At 38.2% G+C, this 21,362-nt stretch overlaps 1 protein-coding gene across 1 annotated transcript in view; it reads left to right on the top strand.

The window, feature by feature from the left end:
• LOC140235927 (cubilin-like) overlaps window positions 1-21,362 on the top strand; it is a 48,283-nt gene that overhangs the window by 1,014 nt on the left and 25,907 nt on the right. The window contains exons 2-15 of the mRNA XM_072315919.1: window positions 98-182; window positions 8,005-8,136; window positions 9,393-9,468; window positions 11,014-11,152; window positions 12,792-12,951; window positions 13,787-14,010; window positions 14,562-14,724; window positions 15,172-15,431; window positions 15,911-16,079; window positions 16,819-17,000; window positions 17,648-17,844; window positions 18,555-18,739; window positions 19,900-19,947; window positions 20,782-20,975. Of these exons, the coding sequence (XP_072172020.1) occupies window positions 98-182; window positions 8,005-8,136; window positions 9,393-9,468; window positions 11,014-11,152; window positions 12,792-12,951; window positions 13,787-14,010; window positions 14,562-14,724; window positions 15,172-15,431; window positions 15,911-16,079; window positions 16,819-17,000; window positions 17,648-17,844; window positions 18,555-18,739; window positions 19,900-19,947; window positions 20,782-20,975 (2,214 nt within the window). The remainder of the gene's footprint in view (window positions 1-97; window positions 183-8,004; window positions 8,137-9,392; window positions 9,469-11,013; window positions 11,153-12,791; window positions 12,952-13,786; window positions 14,011-14,561; window positions 14,725-15,171; window positions 15,432-15,910; window positions 16,080-16,818; window positions 17,001-17,647; window positions 17,845-18,554; window positions 18,740-19,899; window positions 19,948-20,781; window positions 20,976-21,362) is intronic.

Raw genomic sequence — 21,362 nt, 5'->3', positions numbered from 1 at the left:
GGTCATGATACTGATAAATGTAGGTGATTATAATTATCAAATAAAAGGATACCTCCAAGTTTCAAAAAGTAGTTTACTGTTGTTTTCTCTTGCTCAGAGTCTCTGGCATCTCTCGGTAGCACAGCGGAGGTCACATCGTTGGGACATCACCTATTCGACGTGCACGAAAACATGCGGAGGAGGTATATGAACAAAATTTATTTCCCTCTTCGAAACAATCTCTTATGCTGTTAGCGGTCGACAACCCTATCTAGATCCATCACTGACGTTATACACGAGCTTCCAATGACGTCATCAAGCCATGCTGAGTGGCCCCTATGCAAGCGCGTAAGATTTACTGTATCCCACGTCCCGTGATAGACAGGCGAGTACGAGTACTACTAGTAGTATGCGGCACATACTTACTACATTGTAATACTCAGCAAACAACTACAACAACAGCAACGTGATTCGTTTTTGCCCCTCAGGCAATGCGTCATTTGACGTCACGGAACCTCGTCTATTGGCGATTTTAGAGTCCGACTCTTTTGCTTTAAAAAAAAATAAAATAAAATAAACAAAAATGGGGGAAAAAAAAAACCGGCCCGAGTAAGGACACTGATGCATGATGTTTCAAAAATGCAGCTGTTTCGTGACAGAGTCACCTGTGCGACACTTGGGCGCCCAACCTGTCCAGCAATCAACCTTTGCTACACGCTAATTCCGTCACAAACAAATTTTCAACTGCATAGTCGCGGAAACAAACAAAAAAAAAAAACAAAAAAAAAAACTCTGAATATCTGTACATTGTGTATCGTTTTAGTTCAAACACGAAATCGTTGCCACTAGCTACAATTAACCTAGTCGGATTAATGACAAAATTATTTGCAATGGTTCATTTCGTGACTAATTAATGACTTGAGACGAAGTTCATTTCATGATGAAATTCATTTGCAGTAGAATCTAGTTGGTTTTGTAATGAAATTAATTACATGAGATGATTTCGTGAAGAAATTATTTGCAAAAGTGATTGTGTTACGACATCACTTGCTGTAGTTTATTAAGTAATAAATGGGATTGATTTCGTGACGGAATGAATTAGGGCCCATTTTGTTCGTGACGAAATAGTTCGAAAAGGTTGATTTCCTGACAAAATCACTTGTGCGACACTAAGCGCCCCATACATCCGACCAACACAACAGCTACAGCGCTATATATGATTTCTCTGTGGCAACCTCGTGAATTACTACGTGGGATATTTCTCAATGTCCAGACGGGATCGATAATAAACTGAGATACAACACGGCGCTGTTGGATATTAAGACTTTTCCTGTATAACTATATGCATTTGATGAAAGAAAACTGGACGGAAATGCCTCCGAACTTGGTGAGTTATGAAGATTGTAAACGAGCTTTATTTTTAGTCGGCCAATCAGTGCAGTTTCAGCCACTGGAGGTCAGCTTTGATCGTTCACGCGTACGCACCCGTAGTTTCGGGCGGTCTCGTGAGTGGAGTTCGCTGACTGAGGTGACAGCACACGGCAGCGACACCTATCCACTCCCATGACACAGTCACTATATTTACATCTGCTTTAATAGGGCGAAGAGAGACGTGTTAGATAGGCCTTCTCGAAAGTACTGAATAGATGGGGTTTGTTGATATTTTTACAAGAAAATTTCTGTGAATTAACTGATACAAAAATAATGACATTGCGTGAGCACAATGAAATGCTCGTAGACCCCGGCCTGTATCACCGACCAGCAGGTTTGTGAAACTTTGTTGAACTTAAGATTAACGTTATACCGGTAGTCTTTAATTAATTAACGTTAGAGTAACATAAGTGTCCAGTGTTAAAGAAAAAAAAAGACACTAGGCGCAGGACAGAAGTGAGTAGATAAGTAATAAAATAAGAAATTGATAAAACTTTTCATGATTTCAGTGTTTGTTAGTCACGATCGATATGTGACTGAGGATGACTCGGGGATGCAAAACTTGCCCTAATATTTAAGTTGACATCTAACCGGAGGGCCAAACCACAAAAACTCGCTTATTTAACGAGTGAGTTGCACTCTCTCTACAAACTAAGTAGACCATGCTTATTTTCAAGATTTTATTGTAACAAACAACATTCCACTGGTCTACCTCAAAAAATTTGTTGCGAAAGCCTCCAAATCCAAGATGGCGTCCAAAATGGCCGCCATATTTACTGAATTTGTTATTTGAATGATAGAATTCGAGAGAAACATCAGATTTCAACAAATGTGATGTCATATGAAAGAGAATAAAATTTTCTACAAGTTGATACCATTTTTGTGGGTTATTGTGATAACTGGATTGAGATTTTAAGGAAAAAACACTAATTTTTTGATATTTTTCTGAAAAAAGGAAAATCATGAAAATGCTTGATTCAGCATAAATCAGAGACTGACTGAAGGATTATCTTGAAACGTTTCAGGAATTTTGTTTGACATATAATTAGTATTTGGAGAAAATTAGGGGTCAGTACCGCTTTTTGTTCAGGAGTAATAATGTCTCAAACTTGAAAACTCACGTTGTAAAAATGGGCACTTTAGTTGTGACAAGACATTGCTGGTCATAAAAAAGTCTGCGCGCGTTAAGACTACTACACGCACCACTGGCACTGGCGCGTGTAGCAGTGCCAGTGGTGCGTGTAGTAGTCTTAGCAAACGCAGACTCTTGCATTGACAAACAAGGGTTTGTACCTGCAAACTAACTTTTCATACCAAGTGGTAGCTTAGGTGACGCTGATCGCTATTATTTCAAAGTGGATTGTTCTGAAGCAGATGAGATGAATCAAAAATTTCTTTCAAATAGAGGTAGAAGCTTGAAACAACCTGGCTTTAGAAAGTTTCTAACAAAATTTGGATCAATCACTCAAAAAAAAAATCAAGATTGCAGGCCATCAAAGCTGACATAGTGTGTTTCGCCAGAGTAAATGTATCATTTTGATTTTGATATGATTTTGTCTGTTTTGCTTATATGGTTTGTTTATATGGTTTTTATATAAATTTGAAAATTGTAATGCTATTTCAAACCATCTTAGGTTTTTATAGAGACATTGTTCAGAATGCACCGTAAATATTTCTCTAAAAAGTAAAAAAAAAAAAAAAATTAAATTAAAAATGTTTACGAAAACCATGTAGAAATTAACATCTTTCCCATATAATCAATATTTGGAGAAAATTAGAGGTCAGTATTGTATTTGGTTCAGGAGTTGTAATGTCTCAAACTTGAAATCTCATTTTACATAATATCATGTTTTTACACGCATCTGTTTCCAAAGATGTCACAGAGGGTCAAATCCAAGTTTGTGCTTACTTTTCGAGTTCCACTCTCTCTATGAATAAGACCATACATAAAGTTACTAAGCGTACTAAGCAATGTTTCGTAAGTACACCTCAGTAGATTTGTTACAAAAACCTCCAAAGTACAGATACGGTCCAATAGGGTCGCCATTTTTATTGATTTAACATTTCTATTGATAGAGACATCGGATTGCAGAAACTTTGATGTCATGTGAAGGAGAGTATAAAAGCTTCCTAAAAGTTGATACCACTTTAGCTGTGTATTGTGATAAATGGGGGGAGGGGGAGGAAATTCATATTTTTATATTGTTTTGAAGAAAGAATGAAATGTAAAAATGCATGATTTAGTATTTATCAAAGAAGAACCGAATAATTATTTTGAAACCTGCGATTGTGATTGAGATCTACTGAGAGGAGACATAGTTCATATTTATGGAATTACAAGCAATATCATATACACTGTTGACATGTTAATATCTAAAACTTGAAAAAAGATATCTATGCATTATAAATTTTGCATACAATGTGTTTACATGGTCACATGTAATACTGTAATGGTCTATTGACTTATAAGTGCCTGCAAACTATCTTTTCATGCCAAGTGGACAGGTAGGTGACACTGGTCGCTATTACTGTAGCATTTCATGGTAGATTGTTCTGAGGCAGATAAGATTGAACATTGAACAAAAAGTATTTTCCAAAAAGAGATAGGAGCTTGGAATTTGGCACAAATTTTGCCAATGTGTCATATTTAGCGACAAAAATAGTATCAGCACAAAATTCAAGATGGCAGTAATTGATTGAGGTTGTCGTTCAAGGCATTATTTACCATAAGTGCACGTAAAACCAAAACCCACCTTTAGTTAATTCCTCAAACTAGTTCTAAACTGTGAGTTAGGGATAGAACAACTAATGTACAAACTTAAATCAGTATAATCATTGCAAATATTATTAGATATACTAAATAGATCTGATAAGAACGGGTTTTTTTATACTTAGCTGTCAACAGTTATCATGGTTAATGGTTTCTTGTAAAGAAATGGTGATATCTTCGTATGATTTAGTCTTTATTTTAATTTTTATACATGGTAGAATGTTTTGTGATACAACCAACCTGCACATATAAATCAAATGTGATATCCCAATGGTAAACAATACATTATGTGTGTTGCGTCAAAGTTAAATCTCAACTTATGATTTAATGTATTCTTTTAATCATCTTATATTGCTGTCTATTATATGTTTCTATACACATGATACATCCGAACGATATTGTATAGTGTAAACCATATTGAGGGTCTTTTTTTTTGGGGGGGGGGGGTGGAACTCATTCCAGTGGAACTTATTTTGGGTAAGGCCCAATCTTTGATGAAAAAGAAATGCTTCTGTATCAAAGATATGCTTTTTTTACTTGTCTGCTACTCTGCTGTTGCAGAAACGTGAATTATGATGGTACTATGTGTAATAATGTCCGTAGATCCTTGTCCTTGAAAGCCCTTCTGATCCCCCCCCCCCCCCCCCGGAAAATCCGACATGGCGGCAATTTCTCAAATTTGCCTTTAAATATCTTGTGCGAAATCATTTTTCAGTATATTTTTCGAATAAAACTGTCCAAATGTATCTTTCGTGCTGTATATTCACATTTACAAATAAGCATGCTGAAACTGTATTTACTGTTACAAGATTTTTCTTACATTGTTTTTAGGCTGATTTCATGTTGGTTATAGTGTCACAATTATTGATCTGAACTTAGGCCATTTCATGCTTTCCCATAGTAGATATCAGAATCACTCGAGAGTGAAAATGTTCATTTTCATTCATTTCAGAGTGACCTCAGGGATCACTCGAAGAATGACGAGTGTTCCCTGAGGTCACTCTAAAATGAGTGAAAATGAACATTTTCATTAAAAATTCACTCCAATTTCACTCTAAATTCACTATTTTCTGTTATTCACTCCTTCAAAAGTGAATACTTCCACTCGATTTTTTCTCTTTTTTGGAGAGTAGAATATCACTGGTCTTAAAAATGTCTCCATAAAAACCTAAGACGGTTTGAAATAGCATTACAATGTTTGAAATATGTAAAAACATATAAATAGATAGTACAACAGACAAAATTTTATGAAAATCATGATAATACATTTAATTTGGCGCAATAAACTATGTCAACTTTGATGGCTGTCATCTTCATGTTTTTTTTTTTTGTGGTTGATCTGAATTCTGCCTTAAAGAACAAGTCCACCTTCATATACATAAGGATTGAGAAAGTGCAGCAGTATTAGTAGAACACATCAGTGAAAGTTTGACTTTACTTTTTAAATAAAGTGCACATTTCTTCGACTTGCGACTGACGTATGTTAATGGTAATATTATTCCCCCTGCCTTCTGAAAGAGAGAAGTCATGTGTTCTTTTGTTATGCGAGAAAAATGGAAATATGTTGAATTTTCTTTATTCTTTCTTCATATCGTTGTACTCATGTGACATCACAAGCTATAGTAGTCTTTCCATCCAGCCATGACTAAGTAGAAACTTCAAAAATTCATAATTTTTTAACAGACTGTCTGATTTTACTCAAACTTCACTGATGTGTTCTACTAATATTGCTGCATTCACTCAACCCGCATGTCTATGAGGGAAAACTTGTCCTTTAAACTATCTATAACAAGATTGGTGCCAAGTTTCAAGCTACTACCTCTATTTGAAAAAAAAAATTGCTTTATCTCATTTGCTTCAGAACAATCTACTTTGAAATAATAGCGACCAGCGTCACCTGAGCTACCACTTGGTACGAAAAGTTAGTTTGCAGGCACAAACCCTTGTTTGTCAAAGCAAGAGTCTGCGTTTGCCAAGACTACTACACGCACCACTGGCACTGCTACACGCGCCAGTGCTAGTGGTACGTGTAGTAGTCTTGACACGCGCAGACTTGTTTTATGACCAACAAGGTCTTGTCACAACTAAAGTGCCCATTTTTACAAAGTGAGTTTTCAAGTTTGAGACATTATTACTCCTGAACAAAAAGCGGTACTGACCCCTAATTTTCTCCAAATATTAATTATATGTCAAACAAAATTCCTGAAACGTTTCAAGATAATCCTTAAGTCATTCTCTGATTTATGCCGAATCAAGCATTTTCATGATTTTCCTTTTTTCAGAAAAATATCAAAAAATTAGTGTTTTTTCCTTAAAATCTCAATCCAGTTATCACAATAACCCACAAAAATGGTATCAACTTGTAGAAAATTTTATTCTCTGTCATATGACATCACATTTGTTGAAATCTAATGTTTCTGTCGAATTCTATCATTCAAATAACAAATTCAGTAAATATGGCGGCCATTTTGGACGCCATCTTGGATTTGGAGGCTTTCGCAACAAATTTTTTGAGGTAGACCAGTGGAATGTTGTTTGTTACAATAAAAACTTGAAAATAAGCATGGTCTACTTAGTTTGTAGAGAGAGTGCAACTCGACCTCTGTTTTAAGGTTTTGGCCCCCCGGTTAATCCGAGTGCCTGAGATATGCAAGATAAGTGTTTCTGTGGACAGTATGGTAAGTATGACTATGCTGCTTGGGAAACAAAAAAGTTCAGTGCCCCAGCATTTTACTGTATAGTATTAAAAAAAATAATACAGTACTAACGTTAGTAGGCCCTAATAAATAATAAAATCATAATACCCATATGTTACCCTGCATCACAAAACCAACAAACAGTAGCCAGACATGGATTTTTTTTTTTCAATTAAAGGCAGAATCTGAAAGAGTAAACTTGAAGCTTTAATGATGTACACCTATTATTCAATGTAACTCTATTCATAGAGTCTCCTGGCCTATCTAACCTTTTAGTAATATTTGAAAGAAAGCACACACTCTGGAAAAGAATGTAGGCCTACTCAGAAAAGAGGCTCTGACTCTCTGAGCTCTGAAGTAAAGAACCTGTGACTTGTGTGAGACTGCCTATTCAAGTGCTTAATCATGCCTGGCTGTGCTCTGTACATTGAATGGGACAAAAAACAGGATGTAAAACTCCTTAGCCACAACAATGAAGGGATTATCAGATTCAAGCTGAAGGTGAGTGTGTGCTAATACCGCATTTTGTCCATGGTTAACTGTCAAAACAGCAGCACTACCACTACTTTATCAAGAAAAAAGTATGCTAGAAAAACTGCTAAAACACAAATTTCTATTCATTTTATGATCTCAATCTTTGAATTAATGTACAGGAAGAAGAATTGCTCTGTCGGAAAATATTAAAATCTCAAGATTTGACTAGGTTGACTCATTTCACCTATTTTTGAGTCCTCGCATAAAATCAGGCCTTGCAACTTTTCTGTTCGTTTTCTGATGCATGGTCACATCTAGAATTCTAAATGTCTCAAGACCAAGATGGCAAGATGGCAAAACCATCATAAGAAATAATTCTTGCTGTCAATGATCTACCTCCAAGGTTTAGACTAAATTCATGCATCTTATGATTGGTCAGTGGTCGTGTACAATGTCGGAAGAAGTGCTAGTAAAACTTAGACTCTACTGTAGAGACTCTAGTCTTTCCTGTGCTGATCAACAGGTACTGCTAGTGGTAGTATTTGGCATGGACCAATTGCTGAATCTTGCATAAACTTTTGACTGTGCAAAGTTGATGGCAAAAAAGGTTACCATGAATGATCACTGTTTGTAATCCAATATGTTTGCTCACAGGCACGCAGTTTCGAATTGATCGGTGTTACACCACATCGCAACCTTCACACATGGCGCCTATGGGTTACTGCAACCGTTTATCGCCCCCAACGGAACCATCGGTTCGATCCTGTAACACCCAGCCCTGCACAAGTAAGACCATTCTTCAAGCTCTTAGCTGGAAAATTAATTTCAGAATACTGTTCTGTGACTATATATTGAGCAGAAGTTCTTGCACCAGTATTTGAATAAATAGTAACATACCTTACATATACAAGTAACATGTATTGCGTAGATAAGGTATACAAGTAACATGTATTGCGTAGAAACAGCTTTCTATTCATTCTTGCATTTGAAGATTATCATTTGAACTGGTTTCAGATGGGCTACATATGACCTTGAGTTTGCACGGCACACTAGGCTAGCAGTAATAGGGTGCGATATTTCTCGTTAGTACATGTAGTGGAGGTTGATGTAAAAATTCAGTTTCTTGGGAGTGGCACTGTAAAGCTGGTATCTTTGTTGTCGCGGCAATGTATAAAGTTCACGAATTTTCCAATTTAGTTTTATAATTGAGGCTTTTGCAGGAAATGTTTTATGTACAGATGTCATAATGATATTACTGTTGAACATCCCTAATGGAACAAATAGAAACAAGAAACACTGCATATATGACCTGGAACATTTGAAAAGATACAGGAATGTTGAAGTTCTCTGTTGATCCATAAATGTACAATGTACCATCATGTTCAACAATTTTTTGAAGTTTGCTTTTTGTTAAAATATGTTGAATTTGCATAACTGGTACAGGTATCTGCAGCTGTTAAAAGAAAGTTTGAAGGTGTAGGGGCATTGTTTATATTTCTATACTCTGACAGTAAATTTCACTGATGTGCTATTTAAACATTGGAGGATCATTTCACACAGAGTTTTGCTGAAGTTTGTAAGGTCAAATTATTGCAGTTTACAGAGTAGCAGCAAAGAAACAACCAAATTCTGGCTGAAATAACAGCTATCATTGAAACAATGCAAGCCTCTTGGGGCCCCAGATACTGTGTGAAAAATGATATATTCACATCAGCTGTAGATGATGGAAGAACATTTCTGACAGTAAATGTCTACATTGTAAATAGGCTTGACTCCTGAATTATAAAGAAATGTTCTCCGATTTGTCACAGCCATGCATTACTAGTAATCCATCTGGTAGATATTTTGTGGTATTATCACGGTAGCTTCTAAATTCTTAAAAGTAGGCTTTGCAGTTGAACATACAGTGTATGTAACATTGTGAAAGAATTGGTCTTTGTTTTGTTTTAGGTACAAATCCTAGCCTGGACTCTATAAAAGCTGTCAAGCATTGCGGGGTCCTTACATTTGCTTTTGTTTTTTCTTCTTCTGTTTCTTGTCAGTGTGTGATCGCACCTATTCCGCCCTCAGTGGAACATTGTCATCACCCTACTGGCCTGACAAGAGAACAATACCAAGGTAAGATAGATTCAGTCAACCCTTGCACCTGCCAATCATCATGTATAAACCAAGACATCAGCAACAAGATTTTACTTCAGTTGCCACAATTGATACCAAACTTCCAAAGTTCCAAAGAACTGGTCCTTTATGGTGAAGTGTGTAGTATATAAATACATGTAGTTTGAAGTATGAAGCATGTGCTTTCCCTGTGATCTCAGATCAGCTTAGGGAAGAACTTTTGCGTTATGCTGTTAGTCGGACAAAGTTTGAATTTCATAATTTCACATCAAGTGGTACATAAATTGACAGCTCCATGTATAGATTTGTGGAATTTATTGTGGTCCCCGAATCAAAAAACAATACACTGTACTCTGAAAAATCTTTAACAAATTACACTGAACAATGTTGAGGACATAGAGCCTCACATATTTCAGAATATGTAGCAGTGTACTTTCATTACAATACGGCTTGCATAAAAGTTCACCTGTGTAGAATCTACATAATATGTATGCATGCCTTCTTTTGTTCTACTTCCTTGAGCCCAACTCGTGCATTCTTATTGTGAGGCTGCCAAGTCATCATCCCTTGTTCATTACAATTAGTTAAAACTTTGTAAACATTCTTATTCCTCATCCCAATCACTATAAATTCTGAAACTCTGTAGAACTGATTTATAGTTGTTCAAATGTAAAAGTCTGAAATCCTTGGGAGGTCTCCATTAAAGGACTCATCAGCAACACCCAAGTTTAAAACCATCTTGAGAACAAAATATATTTATTCAAAAAGTAGTTTAAAGGACAAGTTCACCTTCATAGACATGTGGGTTGAGTGAATGCAGCAATATTAGTAGAACACATCAGTGAGAGTTTGAGCAAAATCGGACAATCCCTTAAAAAGTTATGAATTTTTGAAGTTTCTGCTCAGTCACGGCTGGATGAAAATGTAGCTTGTGATGTCACCCGAGTACAACAATATAACGAAAGAATAAAGAAAATTCAACATATTTCCATTTTTCTTGCAAAAGAACACTCGACCTCTCTCTTTCAGAAGGCAGGGGGAATAATATTACCCTTAACATACCTCAGTAGCAAGTCGAAGAAATGTGCACTTTATTCAAAAAGTAAAGCTTTGTGAAATTCTCTTTTTATTTTCCTTGTATAGTTGTACGCATGTGACATCATACACTGTAGTAGTCTTTTCTTCCAGCAGTGACTGCGCAGATACTTAAAATATTTGTAACTTTTGAACGGATTGTACAATTTTCCTCAAACTTTCACTGATGTGTTCTACTAATATTGCTGCATTCTCTCAATCCGTATGTACACATGTATATGAAGGTGGACTTGTCCTTTAAATGACATATGTTTGCATTCGTTTGTACCTTTCTAGCATCTTAGTCTCTAGTCATCTCTGTCTAGGAAAGGTTCCATAAGAGACCTTGAACAAAGCCTGAAAGAAGTTTTTAGTCAGATACAATGTATGAAAGAGAAAAAAACAAGAGGAAATGGAAATATTGAACTGAATCTAATATAAAGCTGCCTTCATAATGTTTTCGCTCCCCAGGTACTGCCGTTTAGTGATTGACGTCGACCCGCAGAGGAGAATTCTACTTGGGTTTTCAGAGTTTGTCCTAGAGGGCGTTGACCTCTTCCATCCAGCCAGGACAGAGGAGGATGTCTGTCTCTGTGGGGTGCTGGTTGAGGTGAGTTTCCCCACGTAGAGGTGAGTTTCCCACCTCCCAGAGGTGAGTTTCCCACCCCCTAAAGGTGAGTTTCCCACCACCTAGAGCCTAGAGGTGAGTTTCCCACCCCCTAAAGGTGAGTTTCCCACCACCTGGAGGTGAGTTTCCCACCACCTAGAGCCTAGAGGTGAGTTTCCCACCACCTAGAGGTACGTTTCCCACCCTCTATAGGTGAGTTTCCCACCCCCTAGAGGTGCGTTTCCCACCCCTAGAGGTGAGTTTCCCACCACCTAGAGGTGGTGACCATCACTTCAAGTAGTCCTCAAAACTTACATTGTAACAATTTGTTTGCCATTTGTTTTGAAGTATAATGGTCTCTGTAGTTGCTGTATTTTGGATGTAGAACAGATTTCATTGTTACCATTAGATTCTCATTGATGATGGTATTGCATCGGTAGATTTATGGCCAAGAACTTCAAGTATTCAAATTTGTCATTATCATTGTCATTTTTTTTTTTCATTTTTTTCATTTTTTTTTTTTTTTTTTTTGAGGGGGGAGGGGGGTTAATAATCTAGCAAGTCTTGTCCGTGGATATTCATTTTTTTTTCTCTCTCTCTCTAAAGGTGACATTTAGTTTTAAGAGTACGTGGCAAATTTGAGCTCTATTTACAGAAAGATGGTTGTATGATATGTTGGGAAACCCCTTGTAACACTTTTTTACCCTTTAGCACTTGACATGTGTACTGGTTTTCTTATAGAGAAAATAATAGAAATTATCAAGGACAGTTTACTTGAATAACCATGTTTTAGATATTGTAACTGATTAACCATAAAAATAGGCTTTTTATAGGTAGCAGTAAATCAAGACCCTTCATGTCCTTTCGGCATATTTAAATAATATGCACAGGGTACCTTGAAGGTAATAGAGTCATTTTGGAAAGCATAATCTTCTCTCATTGCCAGAAAAAGAAAAAATATATATACAGTGTACCTCATCAGTCTTATGTACAGTTGTATTTAAGTGGACTTGATCAAGAGAACATTTATAACAGTAGAGAAAACTGCAATGAAGAGAAGTTTAAACTAAACTTGGTTTTTGTTGGTAGTAAAGCTTGTCGGTTAGTTGATCCATGAGTTTTTAGTAGGTTGCATTATCATGATCATTTCAATCATTTTTTTTGTCGAGCCCATCGGAGGTGTCGGGGAGACTAAGGGATCGCCTGTGGCGTCTGTCCATCCGTCCGTCCGTCCGCCCGTCATCCGTCTGTCCGTCGTCCGTCTGTAACGCTACAAAAACTTGAGTAACTCTCTACTGGGGACTTCAATTTCAATCAAACTTGGAGGGAAGAGTGGTTATACAAAGTTACACATTTTACTTAACATGGAGGTCACCACAAGGTCAAAGGTCAGAGACAGGGGGTCAACAAACTTTTACGGCCCAATGTTAAGTTTTTACGGCGCGTTTTGATTATGGCTCATAACTTTTGATGTATAAGTCTGTTTGTTACCAAACTTGGCTGGTAAATGTCCCTTGGGGAGTTGAAGGTCACCACAAGGTCATAGGCGGGGTCAATGAACTTCCGGGATTTAGAAAAACATTAATTTCTTCTACGCGAATGGGCGAGACACATTTTGGCACTTGCCTTGTTTCCTGTTCAGATCTCCGATGGTGGCAGCAGACACAACAGATACTGTGGGACTAAGAAGCCGTTTGCTTGGGTCTCGGAGACAGACCGTGTCACCGTGGAGTTCATCACACAGTACTCACTTGTCTTCAACCGATTTATTGCAAACTACACCACCATCACCAAGCAACCAAGTAAAACAAATTTACCCATGTTTTGGGTTTGTTTGTTTGTTTTTTTCATAATCAAATGAAGTCAGAGATAACAACCTGTGTCAAACTCTTGTGAATGCTGTCTTAAAGGGCCCCTGAAATGCAAATGCATGTTGATTTGTGTTGATTTATGATACCCTCAACATCACTTTTGCGGTGAAACGAATATCTAGAAACATTCCATAGATTTTTAACAATTTTTTATTCTATTTTTCTTCAGATTGTTTTCTTCAGATTGCTTGGGAATGCCCACAAAAAAATCCTTCCAACCCAATATTCCTGTTGTTACCTCATCTGTCGATCATTGTTAAACAAAAGACATTGGAATGTACCTTACCCCTCAACTAAGTATATCTTGCATGTTTCTGTGATATTAATGTGAATAACAACAGACATGGCAAGGGAAAACTGCAAAAGTGATGTTGAGGGTATCATAAATCAACACAAATCAACATGCATTTGCATTTCAGGGGCCCTTTAAGTTTTAATTTTTGACACCATTCTAATTTCAGTGATATGACTATACCCCTGGGAGATCAGACTTTTGTTTTTGATGCAAGCAAATAAATGCAATTAATTATTTATAATTTGTCATCAGATCTGAATGTTGAAAACTATAACATTGTCATGAGAAAAACAGTCATCAGAAGATACTGAACAAGGCTGGATATTAGATGACATCCTGGATTTGTTTGATACTTAGATTCAACAGAATAGATATAATCTGATACATGAAATATTCAATGCTGAAAATTTGTATAAATAGTCAGTGAGACATATTTCCAACCTAGTTTCCATAAAACAACTTTCCTTTAAGGTTGCTACGAGTTCATTGACCTTACTGGATTTGTCAATGACCCCGACACTGAGGAACCTCTGCCACAAGAGGGCTTCCTTCACTCGCTGAACTTCCCCAACGCCTATCCCGACAACCAGCACTGCGAGTTTGTCCTCCATGCTAACCCCGAGCATCGCATCATCCTGTACTTTGATGAGTTTGAGTTGGAGCCAGGACCAAACTGTGAAGCTGACTATGTCAAGGTAAGATTTTCCATCGGTTCATTCACACTTTGGGTGAAATACGGTGGTTGTTTTTTTTTACTTCTGCCAAGGGAAGAGGTTATGTTTTCATGGTTGGTTTGTTTATTGGTTTGCTTGTCCGTGTGCAAAATAACTCAAAAAGTTGTGAACAGATTTGGATGAAACTTGCAGGAAAGGTTGAGAATAGCTCATGGAACAGATGATTAATTTTTGGTAGTAATCCAAAATTTTTTATATATTGATGTTATGAAGGATTTGCAATTTTTTTTGGCAGGTAGGGTCAATGAACGATTTTTAGCATCATATGTATGGGTGGGCATCACTGATCTCTACCGAAGAACAAGATCATTGGTGGAAAGTATAGCTGCTTGGCAGAGGTCTGCGCTCTCATAGTGCTTCTCAAGTTTTTTTCTAATTCTTTGGGATTAGTGACATTCTTAGTTGGGGTGGGGTCGGCCTTGAAGCCTGACTAAATCATTGTTGTAGCTTGCACAGATCTACAGGTTTACTGGATACTGTTTTGTTTTGTTTCTCTGTCTATGTCATGCTAGGTGGAAGACTTTTACAGCCGTCGGTTTGATGTGTACTGTGGCAAACAACATTCCTTTTCCTGGCTGTCTGACAGTAATGAAGTTTGGATCACATTCCGAACAGACGCCAAGCAAGTCTACACAGGTTTCCTGCTGGCATACGAGTTGATGGATCGAGAAGCAGGTTTGCATGCCATTTCTGACTTCTTTTAATGTTGATTTAATCATTTTCTAGTTTGCTAGAAACTTTTTTTTTTGTAAAGTACTATCTAATTCAGAATGGTGTTTCATGTTTGGAATAAAACAGATTTTGCAATGCTGTGATTTTATTTTTTTCTTGTGGAGGAGTACTTTAAATTATAAAACGATGTCTTTAGGAACCTGGCAAAATATTACTCAGAGACTTGATGAATCTTGTTCTCAGTGCTCTGTTTGTAGCATTATGATTTGATTATCTTTATTATGTTATGATTATATATTTTTATTTATTGATTGTTTCAAGGTTTGGTGCATTTGAGAAAGATAAATATGTAACAAGTTATTGAAGCACTATTTTATTATAAAGTATTGATAAGTTTTGAGCATGACTTTAAAGTCTGTACTTTCCCCTCTCTTTCTCTAATAATACCAGATAACATCATCGTTCTCGAGGAGGTTTCCGGCTTCTTCACATCTCCGGGCTTCCCCATCATCTACCCTCCCAACGAATCGGTGGAGTACGCCATCCGTACGACTCCTCAAAACCTCCTCATCATCACGTTCCATGAGTTCCAGCTGGAGCGTGATGACTACGGCGCTCCACTCCCGATCGAAATATTCCGCCGCAGCACACTCAACGACTACCAGAACCACTTTGGAGACCCCTACACCAGCTGTGTGGACTTTGTAAAGGTCAGTTTTGGTGGATAACACTGCAGCAGACTTTTGGTGACAGTTTCTTTCCTTTTTTTTCACCTCAAACTGTTTGATGGTAATATATTAAGAATGTGATTTATTTCATTAAAAAAAAAATGAAATTGTATCTTCATAATCAAAGACGAAGTCTTTGCAACTGTAATTCATGGTCTGCAAAATTATATTGGGACCTCCTAAAGAAGTATGACTTGTGCATAAATGAAGATGTTCATGATGCTCAATAACAGTTGACATATGTTTTACTGAATTCCTAGACCAGCAGATTTCTTTGTTGTATTAAAATTTTGTTTCAGCTGATACAAGTATACAAACATAATAAGCTAATAATTTTGGGACCTGAATTTTTACTACATTTTTATGCGAGTTTTCTTATAACCGTGTTTGTTTTTGTGAGAGTGCACTGTATTACATTTCAATCACTTTGGTTGTTTCAAACTTCCGTTTTGTTGTCACAGGTTATCGACATACTAGACAACCACGAAGAGATGTACTGTGGGCGTATCCCGGTCTTCACCTACATCTCGCGTGGAAATGAAGTCCTCATCCAATTCAAGACTGACAATACAATGCAGTACCGCGGCTTCAACGCTTCCTACCGCTCTATAGAGAGACGCACCCCGACAGGTGGGTCCCGGGGAAGTTAGCATTAAACCGTCAAGGACTTGTCCCGTGTAAACTTGGGCAGGTGTCTATGAGAAATGTGTGTTACAGGGAAATCAGCTTTTCCTCGTTGGGTTAGCATTGCCCCTTCTTCAGTGTCTCCTTTATATTCACATGTGTTGTGTAGGAATTAGACTGAGACAGATTAGTGAGACTAGTTCGTTGGCTGCCATTGCCAAATGTCTGTTAGCGATGTTATGTGGTGAGTATTTTGCATATTTTTGGAAGGATTTTGCAATAAATGCGAAGTGATGATACGACTGTATCATCATCCTCTCGTATCTAACATGTAACATGTATACTTCTCATTATCGCTTTCGTTGTTATATTACATTGTATTTCAACACCAGCCATAATCATAATCTGAACCTGTGACTTGAAAGATGTAGTATGGTGCTGGACTATGATCCACAAAAGCAGTGTTTAAAAAAGTCAGCCTGCAATGTTATTAATGTTTATATGTAACATATTGTCTATGTATCTACTCTCTCTGGGCTTTGCCATTGCGTCCAGATTTGGAATTAACTTTCTTCGTTACTCAAGGGTGGTATGGTTAACACCGAAAAACAGTGATTTTTCAAATTCATGAAATTCTTCCGTCGAGTTTTCATTGCAACTGATTGACGTCGATGTAGGGCAATTTGTCAATCAGTTGCAAACAGTGATTTGTTTTTCCTCCACTCCCTTCTCCCATGGATTGTAGATTGGGAGATGGTATTCAGAGTAGCCAAGGGTGGCGAGGTTGACGCCGTGGACAAATTTCTGTTCCAGGACCGAGGTTTCAACACCAGAAGTCCAAGTGCCAAGTCCACCACCCTGACCAGGTCAACAGCCACGTACAAACACCAGGACGTACCAGACTGGGAGGATATTGGTGTCAGGAAGGTATCAAACTTCAGCTATGTATTGTAATAGTGGAAATTTTCATTGTGTAATCAATTTTTGCGCATATTTGACAATGTGAAACTAGTGCAAACATAAAAACACAATTTTGGAGCTTTGTTATTTTATGTCGTGCTATTTTAGATTCTGATTTGCGAAAGTAAAAACATGCAAAATTATCTCACCCGGTTAAGCGTGGAAAATTTCTCACAAATTTCCCAGTTTGCAGTTATTCAGTGTGGCTCCGTTTGCTATTGATGTATGCTGCTTTGAAGAGGTATGCTATTACCATACATTTCATTTTTTTTTTCTGCTTTCTGAATATATGGATGTGGTATCATAGAGGTATAGGAAGAGATACAGTTACACATAGATTTTATTTTTATGAGATGTAAGAATCAATGCTCATTTCTGTCTGGTTTTGGGTACAAGAAACAATTTTATGATTTATATGACTATAAATATGTTATAATTATGCTGTAATATTGCATAGGATTGTACTTCATTTGCTCCTGTGCATTCTAATTATGTTTTGTTTAACTTGTGAAGCAATCAACAGAACAAATACTACTGTGATCATAAAGACTGCATCAGAATAAAAATGGGTTTGTGAAAATGAGGACCATTAATTTATCTGTGTCCTCTTTCAGGTAAAAATTGATGTCTACACGGCTGGGAGTATTCATGCAACATTTCGTTTCCAAGCCCTGGACTCCACCCTGAGCAGCTGGTTTGACTGTCAGAACATGATATACAGCAGCTATGATGATCTCAACACCATCAGCTGTGATGAACTCGTCTTTGGTCTTCTGGCAGAGGATGAGGATGAAAAGGAGTTTGAGATTGAGTTAGTTTGTTACTCTCTTTTTGCTCCTATACAGGTTTAATACAGACCTCCCAACCATTCTGAATTTTGAGGAAAGAATCTGAATTTTGATTGTTCCTGGCTCTTGTTTCAGAGGGAGTTTCTTATTCTTCTTGATGATTTTACTGCACACTCCTGTGGGGGATGCTCTTTCTTTGCCACTTTTGAGCCAAATCATCCCTATTTTTCAGTCAGAAAGGTTGGGAGGTCTGGGTTTTTACCCCATTATATGCAGATTTATTCAAGCTCACATATTTCTATCTATATGACTGAATTGTCTTGGGCTCATGTCAGTAAACTGTTACTGAGCCATTTGTAAAATTCCATCTTATTTTTAGTGTGTATTGCAATGGGGGGGGGGGGTCAAGTTTTATATTTAGGATTAATTTACTGTGATGTCAAAAAGATTTATTCTCAATGTCATTATATAAGATATGTTAAAGCGGGAAAATGTATGAAAATCATCTGCATAGCAAAGAGCAGGTGGATTTTCTTTGCCGGAAACATAAATGAAGATACAAAGAAAAAGAAAGTGCAAGATATTTAAGTATCACACATGATGAAGAACCATCAAACTATCCAAATCTTCATTACCATCCGGTATAGAATTAAAGACTATTACATGCCATAGTTGGAAATGATTATGGGTAGAAATTCCTCATTTTACATGAGATATTTGTCTTTGAACCCAGGACATTGATGTCAAACGAAACTTGTGATGATGATGAAGATCGTCGGGTGTGGCTGGATCTCCAAGAAGTGGACTCTGAGAGAAACTGTACCTACGAGGCTCCGGAGAACAGGGAGGGAGAGGTGGAGATTATCAACTCTATCATCTTTATCAGTAGTGCAGCAACGGGAGGAGAGACTGCAACAGGTGAGAGGGTGGGGGGGGGGGGGGGTGGGAAGGAGAGGAGGGGCAGAGAGGGGTAGGGAATATGAACTCTATCATTTTTATCAGTATTGCAGCTACAGGTGAGAGAGATCAAGGAGGGAGGGGAGGGGTGGGGTGGGAAGGAGAGGAGGGGTACATGGGGAAAGTTAGAGGGGATAGGGATGTGGAGGGGGAAGGGGCAGAGAATCCCAACTCTATCATCTTTATCAGTAGTGCACCAACAGGAGGGGAAACTGCAACAGGTGAGAAAGTGGGGGGGGGGGGGAATGGGGTGGGAAAGAGGAGGGATGGAGGGGATAGGGGTGGGGAGGAGAGGGGACAGAGAATTCCCAACCCTGTCATCTTTATCAGTATTGCAGCACCAGGAGGGAAGTCTGCAACAGGTGACATTTTCGAGATGGGAGGGGGTGGCAGGGGAGGGGAGGGAAGGAGGAGAGGAGTGAGAGAGATGCGGAGAAGAGGGATTGGGAGGAAGAGGGGTGTAGATGGAAGGGGTGGATGGGAGAGGGGTTGGGAGAAAGAGGATTGGTAGGGAAGAGATGGGGTGGAGAGGAGGGGAGATGGAGGGTAGGGGGAAAGGTGAGGAGGAGGGGTGCTTGTGGGTGAGAGGGTTAGGGAGAAGAGGAGGGGTAAGGGGTATAGTGGTGAGGAAAAGGGGAGGGGATGGGGAGGGGTGGGAAGCAGGGTGCTGGAGAGCTAGAGGGAGGATATCTTTAGTTAGAAAAAAAAAAAAGGAAAATGGAGGTCATTTGTGTGTATTTTTGTTTGAGTAATAATCTCCTTTAACCAGAGCAAAATAGAAAACAGAGGAAAGAAACATAATACTTGGAGCAAAGAATAAAGATCATTTTGGTGATGATCCTAATGGCAGTGAAAGAGGTGATAGATAAATTAAAAAAAAAAATAGTAATCAGTAATCGCCAATGCAATAGGCAATTTCTTGTGATATGCTGTGCCTAATATATTTCTGACAACTATTTCTCATGCACAAATCATCATAAAATGAAAGTCAGTATAAAAAAAAAACAACATTGAATTTTAATCAGTGCTTTAGAAGGTCAACACAGGACAGAAACTCCAGGCTCTTTCTTATCCACAAAGCATTATTCTCTTTGCCTCTATCTTCAATTGATTTCACTCAGGGGCCAATATTGTGGAGGCTGACATCTTCACCATCTGGATACAACGAGGTAAGTCTGGCATTTCTTTACCTCAACTTTGTTTAGCAAAAATGATGGATTTATAGTATTCAATCATCAAAATGGCATGTCAGCTGTAATGGATGTATCATGTACTTCGCTGTGTTTTACTAATATTAAGTATATTCACACATTATACACTGAACTGGTATCATATATGAATATAACTTTCCAGTTTAAAGGTTAGAACATTTATTTCATTTTTTTTTTTTTTGGGGGGGGGGGGAATCAGAGGCAATCCTTTTGTTTTTTCCCCTATGAATACATGGCATGTATTTTACACATTCTTCAAGCAAGCACTGTAGCACTAGTCAACCATTGAGGAATTCACATTCTAATTCATTGAATTTGAAACAGGCTGGTTTAGTAAGGAAGGCACAAAGAGATTTTCCCCAGTGACTGCTAGAGTGCGGAGTCTTCATACGCCCTGTACTATTGTTTTGTGAGCGCACAGATTGTTTTGGGAGCACTGGATGACAACGAGGCGGTAGGCTCACCCCTCGTGCTAACACTCTAGCAAACGAGCAACTGAGGAGCAGCCAAAATAAAGTGCGTACTCGCGGAAAAGTTCAGAAGTTCGCGTAATACGCGCTGTAGAAATGTATACTTAGTACGCAAAGTCTGCCATTACTACGTGGGTACAATGGCGGCCCCCATGAAATCACTGACACCATTGTAGAGTCCGCCCTCTAGTGGTGGGGTGGAGAAAAATCTCTTTAGGAAGGCACCACTGACTCGATCCGTGAACTTGATAAAATTTCATTCCCCTCCACTCTTCCCCCATACCCCCCTTCCCCATACCCCCATACCCCCTTTCCTCCACAGATTGTGACAAACGTGTCACACTAATGAGGGAGAATTCCACTGAGCTGAGTTCCCAAGGCTTTGGTGAACGAGACTACTCCAACAACGAGTACTGTGACATCTTCATGGATGCTGCTCCGTTTGATCGTCTCTTTGTGGAGTTCGACAGTTTTGAGCTGGAGGAAGATGAGTGTCTTGCTAATGACTATGTCCAGGTGAGTGGTGTTTTATTCTATTATTTTTTTCTTCTAGCAAGACCCTTTTCACTTACCGTATTCGCCAGCGATAACGTCGCAACGCTGGATAAACCAAATCCTGACTTTGGTGATTAAAAACCAGAAAATACAAATCAGAGGGATTTTGTCCTGATTAAAACTTTATTACTTTTACATGTTTCCACACGTTTCCGTTCAATAAAAATAACAGTAATTAATCGGCACATTGCATAGTCCCATACATGATTATGTGTGTCAGTTAGGCAGGTAATTCTCAGACTTGGAAAGACAATACAATAATTTGCTTGTGCTACCGTATAGGCCTCACTCGGACTTTACTCCTTTATTTTTGTTAAGAATTGTGCGGCCTTAGCGCCGGCAAAAATG

The sequence above is a fragment of the Diadema setosum genome, chromosome 12 (genome assembly GCF_964275005.1).
Source record: "Diadema setosum chromosome 12, eeDiaSeto1, whole genome shotgun sequence".
NCBI classification, from domain to species: Eukaryota; Metazoa; Echinodermata; class Echinoidea; order Diadematoida; family Diadematidae; genus Diadema; species Diadema setosum.
Note: the sequence above shows the minus strand (reverse complement) of the source record. Positions and strands in the feature narration are given on the sequence as shown.